The 15,623-nt window shown below is 44.7% G+C and overlaps 1 protein-coding gene across 2 annotated transcripts; it reads right to left on the bottom strand.

Annotated features, from left to right (window-relative positions):
* Positions 1-3,703: 3,703 nt before the first annotated feature.
* Positions 3,704-15,313, bottom strand: cep44 (centrosomal protein 44). Of its 2 annotated transcripts, XM_010888253.4 has the most exons (11): positions 15,040-15,313; positions 14,766-14,865; positions 12,093-12,240; positions 9,214-9,360; positions 8,886-8,981; positions 8,593-8,760; positions 7,219-7,434; positions 6,906-6,972; positions 6,606-6,724; positions 3,898-3,935; positions 3,704-3,811 (listed from the first exon to the last, which is right to left on the bottom strand). In XM_010888253.4, the coding sequence occupies exons 2-11, from the start codon at positions 14,855-14,857 to the stop codon at positions 3,763-3,765; spliced, it is 1,140 nt and encodes a 379-aa protein (XP_010886555.2). In that variant the 5' UTR covers positions 14,858-14,865; positions 15,040-15,313; the 3' UTR covers positions 3,704-3,762. The 2 variants fall into 2 exon arrangements, with proteins under 2 accessions (XP_010886555.2, XP_010886556.2); XM_010888254.5 differs by lacking the exon at positions 9,214-9,360.
* Positions 15,314-15,623: the final 310 nt, after the last annotated feature.

Raw genomic sequence — 15,623 nt, 5'->3', positions numbered from 1 at the left:
CTCAAGCAGCTGTTTTGGGCCCCCATTTCAGTCATCTATAGCTGCAGCAATCATTGCAATGACTGATTACTGAAATTACCCTTGTGTGGTCCCCAGCAGTGGTAGTCTCTGCCATGTTTGTCTGCTATTGGCCTAACCAATCAGCAATGTAGGGAGTTCATTAGCATGCTTGAGGTCCAGCTAATTAGACGGAATTTTAATGTGAACGGGGGGCTCAGATAGGGTGTTAGAGGGAGAGAGCGTCTGGGTTCACACACACACACTGACATTTATACATGCAGACGCGCGCACACACACACACACACACACACACACACAGGAACCTTGTGATATGTGCCAAGGAATTACCCCTGCTCAGATTCTACCCAGTCACTCCTTCTCCTTTTCTGTCCATTTTTAGTTCTGCTGTGATTGACGATGGGGCAGGTTATGGTGGAGGCGTGGACCAACACAGAAAGCCATGTGTTTCAGCCACGGCTATAAGCTAATCAAGAAAGCTAATGACGCATTCATTCCTTCTCCTTTCCCACTCATCAACCCCCCCCCCCCCCCCCCCCCCCCCCCCCGACTGCTGTTATTATTGTTATCATTATTGATGGCCTACACCCTCTTAATATCAGCCTATGGGACTCATCGTATTGCGATGCATGGTAATTACAGCATGAATCATGGTGCTGGCAAGCATGTTGGTTTTAAAGCTGAGTAAATGAGGACTCTGATGCAAGTTGGCTTTGGGGTACTGGATAACAGGCAGACGCGAGTGAAGGATGAAAGCAGGGGTTTCCTGTTAAAACTGCGTCTTAAGCAGTTGGTGTTTGTTTGTACATTTGCAGTGCTACATTGGTAGTGCTCTCTGGCGTGTGACTGACACATTCCTTGAGGGCTGAAGTCCGTAACACAAGAAAAGAAACGTTCAAATTATGAAGGCACAAAGCTAAATAAACCCAACCTATTAACTGGATGGTTTTACTATATTTCACAGTAAATTAAATTAAAGACAATTGTAAGTCAGAAGATTAATGGAGTCAACTGGCTTCATTCAACATGCATTAGGCTTGGAGTGCCTTTATTTAGTAAATATCGACATTACGGGATTGTGTATGTAGCTTGAATACAAGACGTTTCACTACCTTCCCTACCAAAAGCCCTATGGCTCCAGATTACTTTAAGCTGAAATGGAGCGTCCCTCTTTGAAATGACAAACCTCAGGAGATTTCCTTTCAGACAGGAGAACAGCCAACAGTGCTTCATTGTACTCTTTAATCTCATTAACCACAGTATTAAATTCATATAGCATTCTCCACCTTCGGTGGAAGGAAACTTCATGTGGAAGAGAGAGGCTACATGCAGCAAGACACACAGTCCCAGTAGCAGTCAACACCCTGGAGACACAGGATGTGGAGAATGAGAGATGAAGTAAAACCCTCACACAGAATGAGAACAATCTTGAGGAAACGTACGAGTGGAGAAAAAGCGATTAGGCACTTTCCGGGGGCTTAGCCACATCTGGCTAGCACAGGTCCGACAAGTGGCAGTCCTGTAATAAGCCAGAGTGCTGGATGAGTGTGTGTGTGTGTGGGGGGGGGGGACCGGAGAGGTCCTTGGGCTCTTGCAAGATTTAGGTGAGGAAAGGAGGAGGGGGATTACAGATGTTTAGGGAGTGAAGGAATGCATGTGTGATAACTCAATGTGACAGCTGTGGCACTTTGCTGAGCTAGCCTGCATCGCCGTCAGCTCTCCTGAACTGCACACCCAAAAATCGAGAGGTAACGTCAGGCAGCGACAGCTCACTGGGACCCACGACCATGCGGGGGGGCCCACATCGACCCATAGTCGAGATTAGAAAGGGCCCCCTGGATATTGGCAGGCAGAGCCCTGCACGCCGGGCCCCTTGGATATTGGCAGGCAGAACCCTGTACGCCGGGCCCCCCAGATATTGGCAGGCAGAACCCTGCACGCCGGGCCCCCTGGGATATTGGCAAGCAGAACACTGCACATTGGACCTCCTTGTTTTGGCAGGCAGGTTTTGGCATTCTGTTGCACACCATTCTTGTCTACAATTGTTTAGCACATTCTGCATTCTGCCAGCACAAACATACATATATATATATAAACAACCAGAGACAAAGAAACAAAAAACATTCACACCATCACAAAGCAGGACGGACACACACACACACACACAAACGTTAGTTTTACATAACCTGTGAGGACTTTTATTGTATTCACAATCGAAAAAGTATTTCTAACCGCTAAAACTGCATTATAGTTCTAACCGATACACCAAACCTGAAAAAAATATTCATATAAGTGAATACTAGTCACTATTTTCCATAGGTCACTACTCGTGAAGACGTCTGGACCTCACAAGTATAGCAGTACACACGCAAGCACACACACGAACACACACCACTTCCACAACTGTTTCTGTTGAACCCGGTCACACAGTTGCTCCTGGCTGACGCTGAAAGTCAATAACAAAGTTTGGGGACTAAATCCAGTGTCTGCAATAGGACACACTGTTCCAGAATACTAATGTGTTCATGCTTACAGACAGGTTCCCACATGACCTGGTTGTTTAACCTCTCCAACACCCGAGGACAGCAAGAGGCCTGAGAGTTGAGCTAAATACCACGTAGAAGGGAGGCAGAGATGGTGGAGAGTCTGAGAGTAAAGGCTAGCACTGTTCCAACTTGCCATGTAGAACAAGGGGTCAACACAACAGACACATTAGGAATGATCAATTTGCTCTGAGACACTCCATCTTGCAGGTCCTAATTGAACCACCTTCGGCAGAAACCCAGGCCTGAATCAATAGGCCGGGCAGGATCGGATTCCCCAAGAACCGTCACGAGGCAGGTGTACGACGAATCCCAAAGCGAACACGTATTGAGTAGCTTCAATGGGAAAACGCTTAAAAAGCCATTATAGCACTGGCTGGGGCTGGGGAGGCTCCTGCTGATCCAGTGATTTCCGTTACTATCCCAGTGATGAGTAACTGGCTGCGATGTATTGCAGTTAAGAGCAAGAACAGGTTGCACAGACTGGCACCTTAGAAATATTCCACAGGTGTCTAAGTGATTAACACTGATCTGGGGCGGTTTTAGTCCAAATCAGCTGAACTGTATTATCAATTCCAATTTGAATACTTAAGATACTTACATCCACGCACTCTAAAAACTCATTTTATATAGACGTTATATTTACCAGACGGACGCACAAAGGCCTACATTTTAATTTTCACTATTCTCCCTTACTTAGAATGACCACCAGGGGGAAACAGCGAAGCGGGCATGAATACACTGAAATACAGAGGTCTGCTGGCCCCTACTGGCCAACTCGGGGAATCACATCCGGACCCGACAACTACATTGAAGATGAACAGGTTCTCTCTTTAAACCTTTCGTTATCAGTCAATTTACAATGAGTCGTCAGAAGGATTTACATTGTAAATATAGAATTCTTTGAGGCCGGTTAATTTATCAGATTGACGCAAATAGGTCTGACAAAGTTTAAAACTAGTACAGTGACAGGACATATACATACCTAGAATCTCTTAGATGGGAGGCAGGGACACCATTTATTTTCCAGGTCCTAAGTGGGGGTGCCTCTCTAGCGTGAGGCACTTTTACATAGACAGTCGCCACATCATATTAAATGCCAATGAAATAAAGATTCATATAAAGAGTTGTGAACACAAGTCAACATTTTGCCATTATATCTTTATTCACACTAATACAATCCGGGGATTCATTAAGTCATTTACTTTGAGGCATCGATACTTTGTAAAAGACTGGAAGTGTCTTTCATCCTAAAACAACAGGGGAAAAAATGACAAAATGATGAATGCAGTGGAATTTGTAAACAATATTTGGAATGAAACATTACAGTACTTACATGTTGGATATCCTTTCCAATCTCTCCTTCATATTATCCTAATGGAAAGGGATCAGACATTTCCCAATAACTAAAATGAATGTATCCTAATGTATTCTAATGTATTGTATATTTTGCATTTCAAGGGGCTTTAACAGGTAAAAGTCAGAATGAAAACAGTTAATAAATAATGCTTTGATAAAATGTATGAATTACAGCAAAGATATAAATTAACATAACATCTTAAAATAAAAGGTTAAAACGAAGGGGAGAAATTACAAGCTGAAGAAAATGTTTTAGAAAGCCTTAAGACAGTCTTAAGACATCTATAAAAAAATAGAAAATGTCAATAGTATCTGCTTTCCTCAGATCATCTGGTAAGCTGTTCCAAAGGAAAGGTCCATAGTGTTTGAAAGAGGCTTCACCAAATGTTCTGGTTCTGACCCTTGGGACAACCAAAGGAACAATAACAGATGATCTCAGGGACCAACTAGGCACATATCTAAACCAGAAGACCAGTACCAGATGACCTGAGGGAACGACTAGGCACATATCTTAACCAAAACACCAGCACCAGATGACCTGAGGGACTGACCAGGCACATATCTAAACCAAAACACCAGCACCAGATGATCTGAGGGACTGACCAGGCACATATCTAAACCAAAAGACCTGTACCAGATGACCTGAGGGACCGACCAGGCACATATCTAAACCAAAACACCAGCACCAGATGATCTGAGGGACTGACCAGGCACATATCTAAACCAAAACACCAGCACCAGATGATCTGAGGGACTGACCAGGCACATATCTAAACCAAAAGACCAATACCAGATGACCTGAGGGACCGACCAGGCACATATCTAAACCAAAACACCAGCACCAGATGATCTGAGGGACTGACCAGGCACATATCTAAACCAAAAGACCAATACCAGATGACCTGAGGGACCGACCAGGCACATATCTAAACCAAAAGACCTGTACCAGATGACCTGAGGGACCGACCAGGCACATATCTAAACCAAAACACCAGCACCAGATGATCTGAGGGACTGACCAGGCACATATCTAAACCAAAACACCAGCACCAGATGATCTGAGGGACTGACCAGGCACATATCTAAACCAAAAGACCAATACCAGATGACCTGAGGGACCGACCAGGCACATATCTAAACCAAAACACCAGCACCAGATGATCTGAGGGACTGACCAGGCACATATCTAAACCAAAAGACCAATACCAGATGACCTGAGGGACCGACCAGGCACATATCTAAACCAAAACACCAGCACCAGATGATCTGAGGGACTGACCAGGCACATATCTAAACCAAAAGACCTGTACCAGATGACCTGAGGGACCGACCAGGCACATATCTAAACCAAAACACCAGCACCAGATGATCTGAGGGACTGACCAGGCACATATCTAAACCAAAACACCAGCACCAGATGATCTGAGGGACTGACCAGGCACATATCTAAACCAAAAGACCAATACCAGATGACCTGAGGGACCGACCAGGCACATATCTAAACCAAAACACCAGCACCAGATGATCTGAGGGACTGACCAGGCACATATCTAAACCAAAAGACCTGTACCAGATGACCTGAGGGACCGACCAGGCACATATCTAAACCAAAACACCAGCACCAGATGATCTGAGGGACCGACCAGGCACATATCTAAACCAAAACACCAGCACCAGATGATCTGAGGGACCGACCAGGCACATATCTAAACCAAAACACCAGCACCAGATGATCTGAGGGACCGACCAGGCACATATCTAAACCAAAACACCAGCACCAGATGATCTGAGGGACTGACCAGGCACATATCTAAACCAAAACACCAGCACCAGATGATCTGAGGGACTGACCAGGCACATATCTAAACCAAAACACCAGCACCAGATGATCTGAGGGACTGACCAGGCACATATCTAAACCAAAACACCAGTACCAGATGACCTGAGGGACCGACCAGGCACATATCTAAACCAAAACACCAGCACCAGATGATCTGAGGGACTGACCAGGCACATATCTAAACCAAAAGACCTGTACCAGATGACCTGAGGGTCCGACCAGGCGCATATCACATAAGACCGTACACAGACACAAGGCCATGTATTGCTTTGAAAATCAAGAGGGCGATTTTGTAATCAATTCTAAAATTCACCGGCAGCCAATGTAGAGTCTTTAAAATAGGTGTTATTTGTTCTCTCTTTTTGGTTTTGGTAAGAACACGTGCAGCTCCGTTTTGAATTAATTGCAGATTTGCCAATACTTTTTTGGGTCAGGCCAGACAGTAGAGTTGTTATAGTGGATCCTGCTGGTGATGAATGCATTAATTAGTCTGCCAGTGTTTACCTGGCAGAGAAACAGGCTGACTTCAGTGTTTACCTAGCAGAGAAACGGGCTGACCTTTGCCCCCTAAATGGTAAAAAGCTGTTGTCGTCACTTGTCTGATATGGGCCTCAAATGTCAATGTTTACATAAGGGGCATAATGCCAACAGCAAAAAAATAGTTTAATAGACTACAGCCATCAATTTAACCTGTCATATAGTTAGCAATTAGTTGCTCCATTATAGCACGGCACTGGGAATAAAAACTCTGGTTGAGTCATTAACTACTCGTCATTTTAATTGGGGTTAGAATGATGCCTATACATGTTCTTTACTTTCTGACACTATTGAGGTGTGGTCCTCACCTCTGGCCTTTCTGTCTCCACGGAGGGGCTGATGGGATAGCTGGCACCAGGAATGGAGGACTGGACGTGCTCAGAGCCTCGAGTGTGAGGGAGGCTCTCTGGACAACTGTGCCTGGGCTCTGCAGAGAAATACAAACATCTGTTAAACTGTTGTTTTTGTATTACTCCTTTTAATCAAACATTAGGAATAATATATTTCTGTTACTACATTTCATTTGTTGTTTATGACTGATTAGCTTGTCAATACTACCATAGCTTAAAAAAATATATAATAATCAACTTTTAATTGGTTTCTCCAACCTGTGATTTCTGTTGCATTTTCGACCATATAATGGCTCCCCCCTTCACTGACGACCAGTGACTCCCTCTGGTGGAGAAAAGAAGCCAATGAAATAAGTTGCCATTTCCATATTGAACTGGAAGACGAGAGACATTCTGGGACAGACATTGTCAGTTCCTCCAGGGTCACCCTGGCCAGAGGGACGGCATTTAAAGTGTCTCCAGAATCCATCGATGGGGCGCCAACAGATCCCTCCCTCCCTGCGCCATGTCTGACACGCCCGTACAAGACACGTCTTTGTCTCGTACCGGGACCGCGGACAGACGAACGTACCTGGCCGCTGGCTGTGGAGAGAGCCAGTCTGGTCTCCAGTAGGAGCACCCTGCTCTCCAGGTTCTCCCACTGCCGTTTGTCTACGGTGACCGGCCCTGCTGAGGAGCGTTCCAGGAGATCCATCCTCTGTACCAGGGTCAGGAGCCTCCCTAGCCTGGCCTGGACCTCCTGCATCTGGGCCTCCAGCGCAACCAGCCTCCCCTCCACCGCTGGGTCCTGGAGGGTCGGTGTGATGCAGTTAGAGTGTGTTCGTCACTTGTCGGGTATTGACTTGTGAAAATAATTATTTAAATGTGGGTTCGGGACAGGCCGCTTAGTGTTACGAAGAGACAGGCCGCTTAGTGTTACGAAGAGACAGGCCGCTTAGTGTTACGAAGAGACAGGCCGCTTAGTGTTACGAAGAGACAGGCCGCTTAGTGTTACGAAGAGACAGGCCGCTTAGTGTTACGAAGAGACAGGCCGCTTAGTGTTACGAAGAGACAGGCCGCTTAGTGTTACGAAGAGACAGGCCTCCTTTGTGTTACGAAGAGACAGGCCTCCTTTGTGTTACGAAGAGACAGGCCTCCTTTGTGTTACAAAGAGACAGGCCTCCTTTGTGTTACAAAGAGACAGGCCTCCTTTGTGTTACAAAGAGACAGGCCTCCTTTGTGTTACAAAGAGACAGGCCTCCTTTGTGTTACAAAGAGACAGGCCTCCTTTGTGTTACAAAGAGACAGGCCTCCTTTGTGTTACAAAGAGACAGGCCTCCTTTGTGTTACAAAGAGACAGGCCTCCTTTGTGTTACAAAGAGACAGGCCTCCTTTGTGTTACAAAGAGACAGGCCTTCTTTGTGTTACAAAGAGACAGGCCTCCTTTGTGTTACAAAGAGACAGGCCTCCTTTGTGTTACAAAGAGACAGGCCTCCTTTGTGTTACAAAGAGACAGGCCTCCTTTGTGTTACAAAGAGACAGGCCTCCTTTGTGTTACGAAGAGACAGGCCTCCTTTGTGTTACGAAGAGACAGGCCGCGCCCCCCTTTTTTTAAAATCCCCTCCCAATTCTTAATTTTTGGTTATGGCCTAGCCTCATCAGAGCAACGCCAGATCGGATTGGGCGATTAAATTAGGACTAACCCGGACTCCGATGGATAGGCGAGATCCATTCTTAAACATAATTTTTGTGGATTGCTGTACAAGGGGTCATTGTTAAATTACCTAAACGGAAATTAAAATACCAATGCCCCTATTAAAAAGAAATGCTGCCACCAAAAACAACAACTAATGAGCGTAACAAGACAGCTGTCCTATGTGATGGTGACTGAGACCCCAACGCCACTCAGGACACCCCCCCCCCCCGTGTTTCTTTACAACATGGAAAACAGTGTGCTTGTACTCACCGTTTGAGGGAGTGTAGACACTTGTTCCAGGCTCTCCTCCACTCCCGGGCATTTCTCCAGGTCATCTTCCTCTTCCTCCTGAGACTCTTCGTCTTCTGAAGGCATACTGGAGGAGACTAAGACCCCGCGGCCAAGGTGTCTCTCCACTAGAGGCCTGCTGAGGGACAACTGGGGGACAGAGCCATGTAAGCTACTGTGGCCTTGTACTCATGCAGTTCAACTCTTTGACAAAGTCAGTGAAGTTGAACAGATCTGTCAATCTCCACTTCCATGTTTTGCTAGCAAAGACTTACTGCGGAGGCTGTTGGTTTTATGGTATAGCCCTGAAACGGAACAACCTCGCTTTTGGATTCAGAACTCCAGGCCTGAAAACGAGCCCTCGGTTTTGGCTGCAACAGAATATACAACCAGGTAAGTTACCGAAGAAACAACTTTTACAACAAAGACACGATCACACAACCGAAACACAATGTCATTACGAAACACGCATCAGTCATTAGGCGCAAGAGTGCTCAACCGACCGTGATTTTCTTTCATCACGGCTAGAGCCGACATTTTAGATTTATTACGCCGTCTGATCAGAGCGGCCTGGTCCAGACCAGACGGCGGGGGCGTACATGCCTTGCCAAGTTTGCCGAGCTCCTTGTGCTTCTGCAGGGCAAAGGCGATGACGTCACAGAGGACACACGTCTTCCTCTCCGCAAAGCCAAACTGCAGGAACTGCTGCTTGCTCAGGGCAGGCTTGTAGTGAAAGAGGTCCCGTAATACCTAGACACGGGATGACAACAGGACGTCATGACACGGGCGCACGGAAGACCGGATTGACCCTGCTGCGACAAATGAGGTTTCAAATATATGGAACTTTTTTCGTTTTTAACAAAGCATGGATCCAACTAATATTGTCATGAGTATTCCTTATAATTACACTGCATAGTATCTACTATTCCTGGCCTGCATATACTTGGAATAGCGCCAATGGAAAGAGGAAAAAAAAGGAAACAGTCCATAGACATTTAAATATATTAGCAACATGACTTCAGGGACAGATGAAATAGATTCCGTCCTCAGATACATCTTAATATATTAGAAACATGACTTATGCGATGGATGGAATAGAATCATCTACAGACACATCCAAGCACAGAACCAGTCAAACATCTGGACACTCACTCGAACAGGCAAGTGTGTCCAAACTATTGACTGGTACGGCATAAAGGAAACGGGACCTCAGGGACAGATGGCAGTAGGTATGACCAGAGGGCTAAATGAGCTGTTACAAAGAGTATAACGCAGAGCAAATGGCCTGTCTCCTCTCTGCACTGGCCTCCATGTAACATGCCGCTGGTGCGTCGGCCCAGTCCTGCAAGTGTGTTTCTGCTAAATGAACTGGTGCGGAGAGAGAGGGCAGACATCTCGTCCGCCGCCGCACGGCTAGAAGCACCAGAGTATTAGAGGGTAGAAGGGGGACGCGGAGCTGATCCGAGACGAGGACTCGGGCCGACATGAAGGAGTTCCTGTGTTCACCGCACGAATCAAGACATCATGTGGGCCTTCGCAGGAGCCTATTTTGTCAAGGACGCTGCGCTGCACAACACCCGGTTGCCAGTTGGAATGGAACACCACCGGAGTGTGTGTGTGTGTGTGTGTGTGTGTGTGTTTTTAACTGCAGATGCAAGAGATCAGGGACCATTCAGTAAAAGCCCTTCTGGTTGTGATAGCAGGTTGAACAGAGGCCAGGGCAGAGCCTGGAGAAAGACACTGAAAAGCCCCAGATCGGTTTACACGAGTCACTCCATCCAAATCCTCGGCTGCTTGTGATCACATTGAGAGAGGAACTTCTCTCTTAGATGTTGTGATTAAAAGGGTAATCCACCCAAAACCACACATGCCAATGATTTAACATTGTGAAATAAAACAAATGTGTGAGAACAATGTTTATATTAATAGCAATTTGTGCTAAGGAGTTAGCAAGCCAAATACGAGATCTGTTGCAAGATGTTGAGACTACATTTTTAAAGACGCTCTCATCCAAAGCAACATAGCTTAGTGGGACAAACACAAGACCCAGAGATATTAAGACTGTCCTACTAAATAAAGCTAACACCAAAGTCAGAACTAAGATAGAGAAAAAAAAAGATTTGCAAGCATAAGTAAATCAAACACAAAGGCGAGGACTGTCTTATTTTCGAATGGTCTTTAAAAAGCCAGGGTCTCAGAGGTTTTCTGAAAATTCTAACAAAACAGTTGAAATAAACCCATCATGATGATGCAGACGGAGGGGTTTGTTCTGGACAAGCACCGTTTACAGGCTGAATTAGCGAGCTAGACAGCAGGCCAATCTTCTTTTTTTTTTTTTTTACACATTATGAAACAGAGTATTGTCACCCTGTCTCAGGCATGAGAACTTCATAGCTGCATTTAATTATTACACAGTTCCCCGGATTTGACAGACAGACACCTTAGAAGACAAACCATGGCGATGCATTTGAATCTGACCCACATCTGGGTTCTGTGATGCCTTCCTGAGAGGTGGGTTACCACTTAAGGTAAAGGATTTAATAGTGACCAAGCACAGTATCAGGCAAAAAGAAATGAATATTGTTGACTTATACTATAGCCCATGTATACTCCTGTCATAAGAAAACCACAGGAATAAAAAGGATTTCCACATGTGGCCTACCCTCCATGTCTGCCACGGGAGCCCTGCACTACTTCAAAATGACTTTATCGTTAGTGATGTAATGTCCTCCACCTGTGTCTCAGGGAAAATCTGAAGGAGTTCAGCTCATTTACCAAACCACAGTTAAAAGTCAAGGGAGATCACCGTTGGCCTCAGGAGAACTCAAGCAATGAACTGCAGTCCCTGTGTGTGTGTGTGTGTGTGTGAGAGAGAGACGAAACAACTGGAAATACTTTGTCATTTTGAGCCATTATGATGATAACTGTATGGTGGGCAGGGGTCTGGGGGAGAAATTGCTTTGTGTTGGGGGAGCATGTGGAAAAATAGTGACGGGGAGCCTGACTTGAATTGGGGGTCCCTGGAGATCCCAACACACAGCGAATCAATGGAGCATCGGTCATGTGACGGATTGATCATGTGACAGACTAATCATGTGACGGATTGATCATGTGACGGATTGATCATGTGACGGATTGATCATGTGACGGATTGATCATGTGACCGGTCCCGGCAGATAAACAGCCAACTGGGGAGTGTTATCACTGCGTTTCATTGCGAGGTCTTAGTCTGGATGTAGGTTGGCTGTAAGGCAGACACAGTCTAAAATGGAAACGGGTCCGAAAGAAGTTCGTCGTCAGGTGCAGTGCTTTCTAAGTACTGACCTTTAAGCTCTTTCATCCTGCCATACAAACGGAGCCCAATGGAGTGAAAATCCCACAGAGCTGTGTGAGATAAAACTGGCCTGTGTCACGGACGGACGTAAAACAACAGTCTCAAAACCAACGGAATTGAACAGAACAGAACCAGCGTGAGACTTTACCTTGTACACAGCTTCAAGAAAACGGAGGTCGCTCTTTCCGGTGAGTTCCACCCCGAAGCCCACCAGGTGTTCCGCCAGGTGAGGTGAAAAGGAGACGAAGGCATAACTCACGATGGGCAGGAAGGCAGCCGGGTCTCCTTTGGACAAACTGTGGAGACAAGTTGCATCGTTGCAATTGTCTGAATGTCTCAGCAACTGTACGAACATGAGCAGCCTTGCGAAAGGCGTCTTGTCGGAAGCCGGACCTGCACGTACGGGTGAGAGACGATTCTACCGAGGAGAGCCGCTCAACCCTGTTCCTCGAGAGCTATCGCCTGGGAGGTTCTCTCTTCAACCCCGGTTATGACTAAACCGATTTGGCATTTCTGCATGGTAGAACGGGCCAAACATTTCCACAGGAATGTAAGAAACTGAACAACAACTGAAGAAAAGATTTGGTTTCAGTTACGGTGGTTAAAAGTTGCACAACCAGTAATTGAGTGTAAGTGGACAGACTTTTTCACAAGGGGCATTTGGTGTTGTATAGCCTTGTCAACTAAATTCCCTTGGATATAAGTATTCAAAGGTTGTATTTGTTTGGTCGGGTTCCCTTTTACTTTATATCCGATTTTGGCACTGCAATAAGACATTTTAAAAAGCTGGTCACTAATAAAAGAATACTGATTAAATAGTCTTTCATCCAGACAAAATGCCATCTGAGCAAAAGGTTGCTATCTGTTCAGGAGCCACAAGTGTCTTGCGTTTGGTGCTCTTCACTTCAAAAGGCGTCCCAGACTGGGGTCTTCATCACAGAAGGGGGACCACGGGGATCCATGTAAATCCTGTTTACACACACAGTTACGAATCAACCAGGGCCTTGTACATCCCCCATCCCTGCTGCCTGCCGGGGACTTCAAAACAAACATGGAGCATAGAGCGTTGCCATGTCGACAGCCTCTATCAGGATGTTTATATGACCGCATGTGTTTAGTCTGTCCACCAGCCAACAAATCTAGGCTTTGTGCCGAGTGGGACTTTATTCTCCATGGTTGCACATAGGGGACAGGTTAGCCTATAGCTCAATGGAACATCAGACAGACTGACTGACTGACTGACTGACTGCAGTGCATGCAAATATGAATTTGAAAACTTAATAACCATGGCAACGACACGACCCAGTGACAGACGTACAATCCGTGAATATATGTCCTACATTTTCTATTATGGATGGCAAAAGAGATTATTCATCAATATATATGTACTTACATAAAGCCTCTCAACCTTGTTTTTATGAAGATTTTGAGCAGTACATTTTGAAACCGTTTTGTACTCCTCAAACAAGAATGTTATCAGAAAAATTATGTTATCCACAGAAATACAATTTTATAGTGCCGAGAAAATAAGTATAACACTGGCTTCAATAGACTCTGTGCACAAGCGTATGGACGAACTTCCGCTTTAGCCAGATGTTGGCATTTCATTTTCCGGTTTACTTAAGGTGATCACCCGCGTCGCCCAAAATTTCAGTTTTTAGTAGATGTCTCCAAGACCTGCCTAAAATAAGCATTAGTGATGTTCATCGAATTGTTGATGCCTGGTCCCCTGCTCCAACAAGCAAGCGGAACAAGGGATTCAAACTACTTATCGAGTTATCTGCACAACTACGAAGGTAAGTAGTCGGCTAAGCTAGTTAGCGACGTGTTCCTTTTTAGTGTAGTATTATGCAGGACAATAGAACGCATAAAACTTCACCCTAGCCTCAAAAACGGCAAAAGAAAGCTGGCTGAGCTGGAACGCTAGCGCGTCCCCATAGCAAGTGAATTTAAACAAACCTTCGTTCAGTCTCTTCTAACCTGAATGAAGCTTAAAATTCCATAGCCTCAAAAAAGCACCAAAACAGGTCTCCTCTTTAATTTTACTACTGTAACCTCATTTCGCAACGAAACTGAAAAATAACAACTGGCATAGGAAGTAAACATCTGGTCCTACATGGTATTAATTGCGCTTAAACCTGCGTTACGTGGAATTATATAAAGAAATCGCCTTTTCTGACTATTTCTAGTCTAGCGTTTGAAGTCATTGAATGGCGCAAGCCATATTTTATTAAAAAGAGGACATTCTCCTGATTTAAATGATGCCCCACGTGTACCTTGAAACTTAAATGAGTCACGTACATTATATATATTTATTTTTTTCGTACAACAGCATCACTCATCTTGTTGTGAGTTTAGGTGTTTACTTATGCGGATGAGTATTAGTAAGTAAACCGGAAACTGCAATGCAGACTTCTAGACAAAAGCGGAAGTTCCTCACTACGCTGGTGCAGAGTCCATAGTTGGTGCTGCCCCCTTTGGCTGACATAACTTTATGTAAGAGTGCCTTGTAACTGTCTCCTACATAAAAAGGAAGGCATTTTTGCCCACTCTGAACCATGTTCAAGGGCTTACCGGCATGCAAGCACTGCTTAAAAAAAAGCACTTAAATCATAATCTAACCATTCCCAAGCTTTGCTGTTGGTATGAGAATGTGTTTTGTTTTCACCCAACATGGATTTAGCTATAAAAAAAAAATCTGTGTCCAAAAACAAATTAATACACAACTTTACAGGGGGTGTGTACTTTTTTCACATGACTGTTTCCTATAGGTCTTGGTATGATCTGTAGTGTGTTTGTATTCATAATGACTTAAACATACCCATTATAGTCAACCTCCCTTGGATACTTCAATGCCCGTAATTGAGCATCAAGCTTCCGAAGACATCCTTTCAAATCACCTGTTGACATCATCGTGGACCCTGAGAAAATGCAAATCAGACAGGTACAGTATCTAGCACCACGATAGTATTTCTGTACTGTAGCGACATGGAACGTTAACACTCTTTTGCAGCTTATTCAGGTGCAACAATCTGCCTAACGTTACCCTGCTACTGAAACATGCCATAACAATGACTCAGAATGTCAAGCGTTACCTTATATTGAATTGCAGTTAAAAGCAAATACACTGTTGAAAGTTCTAGACTAGCTCGCTGGCTAGTTGGGCACGTCTTCAGTTTGTTTTTGCCCGGGTGAATAACAGAATTACCGCAATTGGTTAGCTGTGGCACAGGGTTGTATTCATTCCGTAAAAACAAGAAACAATTTCGTGAAACGTTTGGTTACACAGCGTTTCTATTGGACCAACTCAGTGTAGGTCCCTCCTGGTTTCATTCTGTTTGACGAAACAAGGATATATAAAAACTAACAATGGAATTCAAGAGAGCACATTCGTAGCTTACTAACGCAAGCACTTTATGTTTGTAGACTTTATTAAACCAGCTGATCGTCAAAGCTGAACGCATATAAAACTAATCCCTACATCTTTTACAAAAAAATATATTTTCCAAAGGTCTAGCAACTTTGTGTCTGAGAAGCAAAACAACGTATTCCTGCTTATTTTGTAGTATAGCAGGCGTTTTATATTGACCAACAATTAATTGCATTAATTACAAACTGGATACATATACATGTGTGGACAAAAACACCTCTGTAACAAAGTGGACCAACTTTTTAAAAA

This window comes from Esox lucius, chromosome 25, assembly GCF_011004845.1.
Source record: "Esox lucius isolate fEsoLuc1 chromosome 25, fEsoLuc1.pri, whole genome shotgun sequence".
Classification (NCBI taxonomy): domain Eukaryota; kingdom Metazoa; phylum Chordata; class Actinopteri; order Esociformes; family Esocidae; genus Esox; species Esox lucius.
This window is presented reverse-complemented; position numbering and strand designations above follow the sequence as displayed.

Bases quoted from the DNA above. Each gene is read 5' to 3' on its own strand.
- cep44 (XM_010888253.4), bottom strand. From the start codon at position 14,857: ATGATGTCAACAGGTGATTTGAAAGGATGTCTTCGGAAGCTTGATGCT. The intron at 12,241-14,765 runs GTATGTTTAAGT...TTGTCTCCACAG, and splicing joins AGGGAGGTTGACTATAATGG to TTTGTCCAAAGGAGACCCGG. The intron at 6,973-7,218 runs GTACGTTCGTCT...TTTCTCCACCAG, and splicing joins TCTCCACAGCCAGCGGCCAG to AGGGAGTCACTGGTCGTCAG.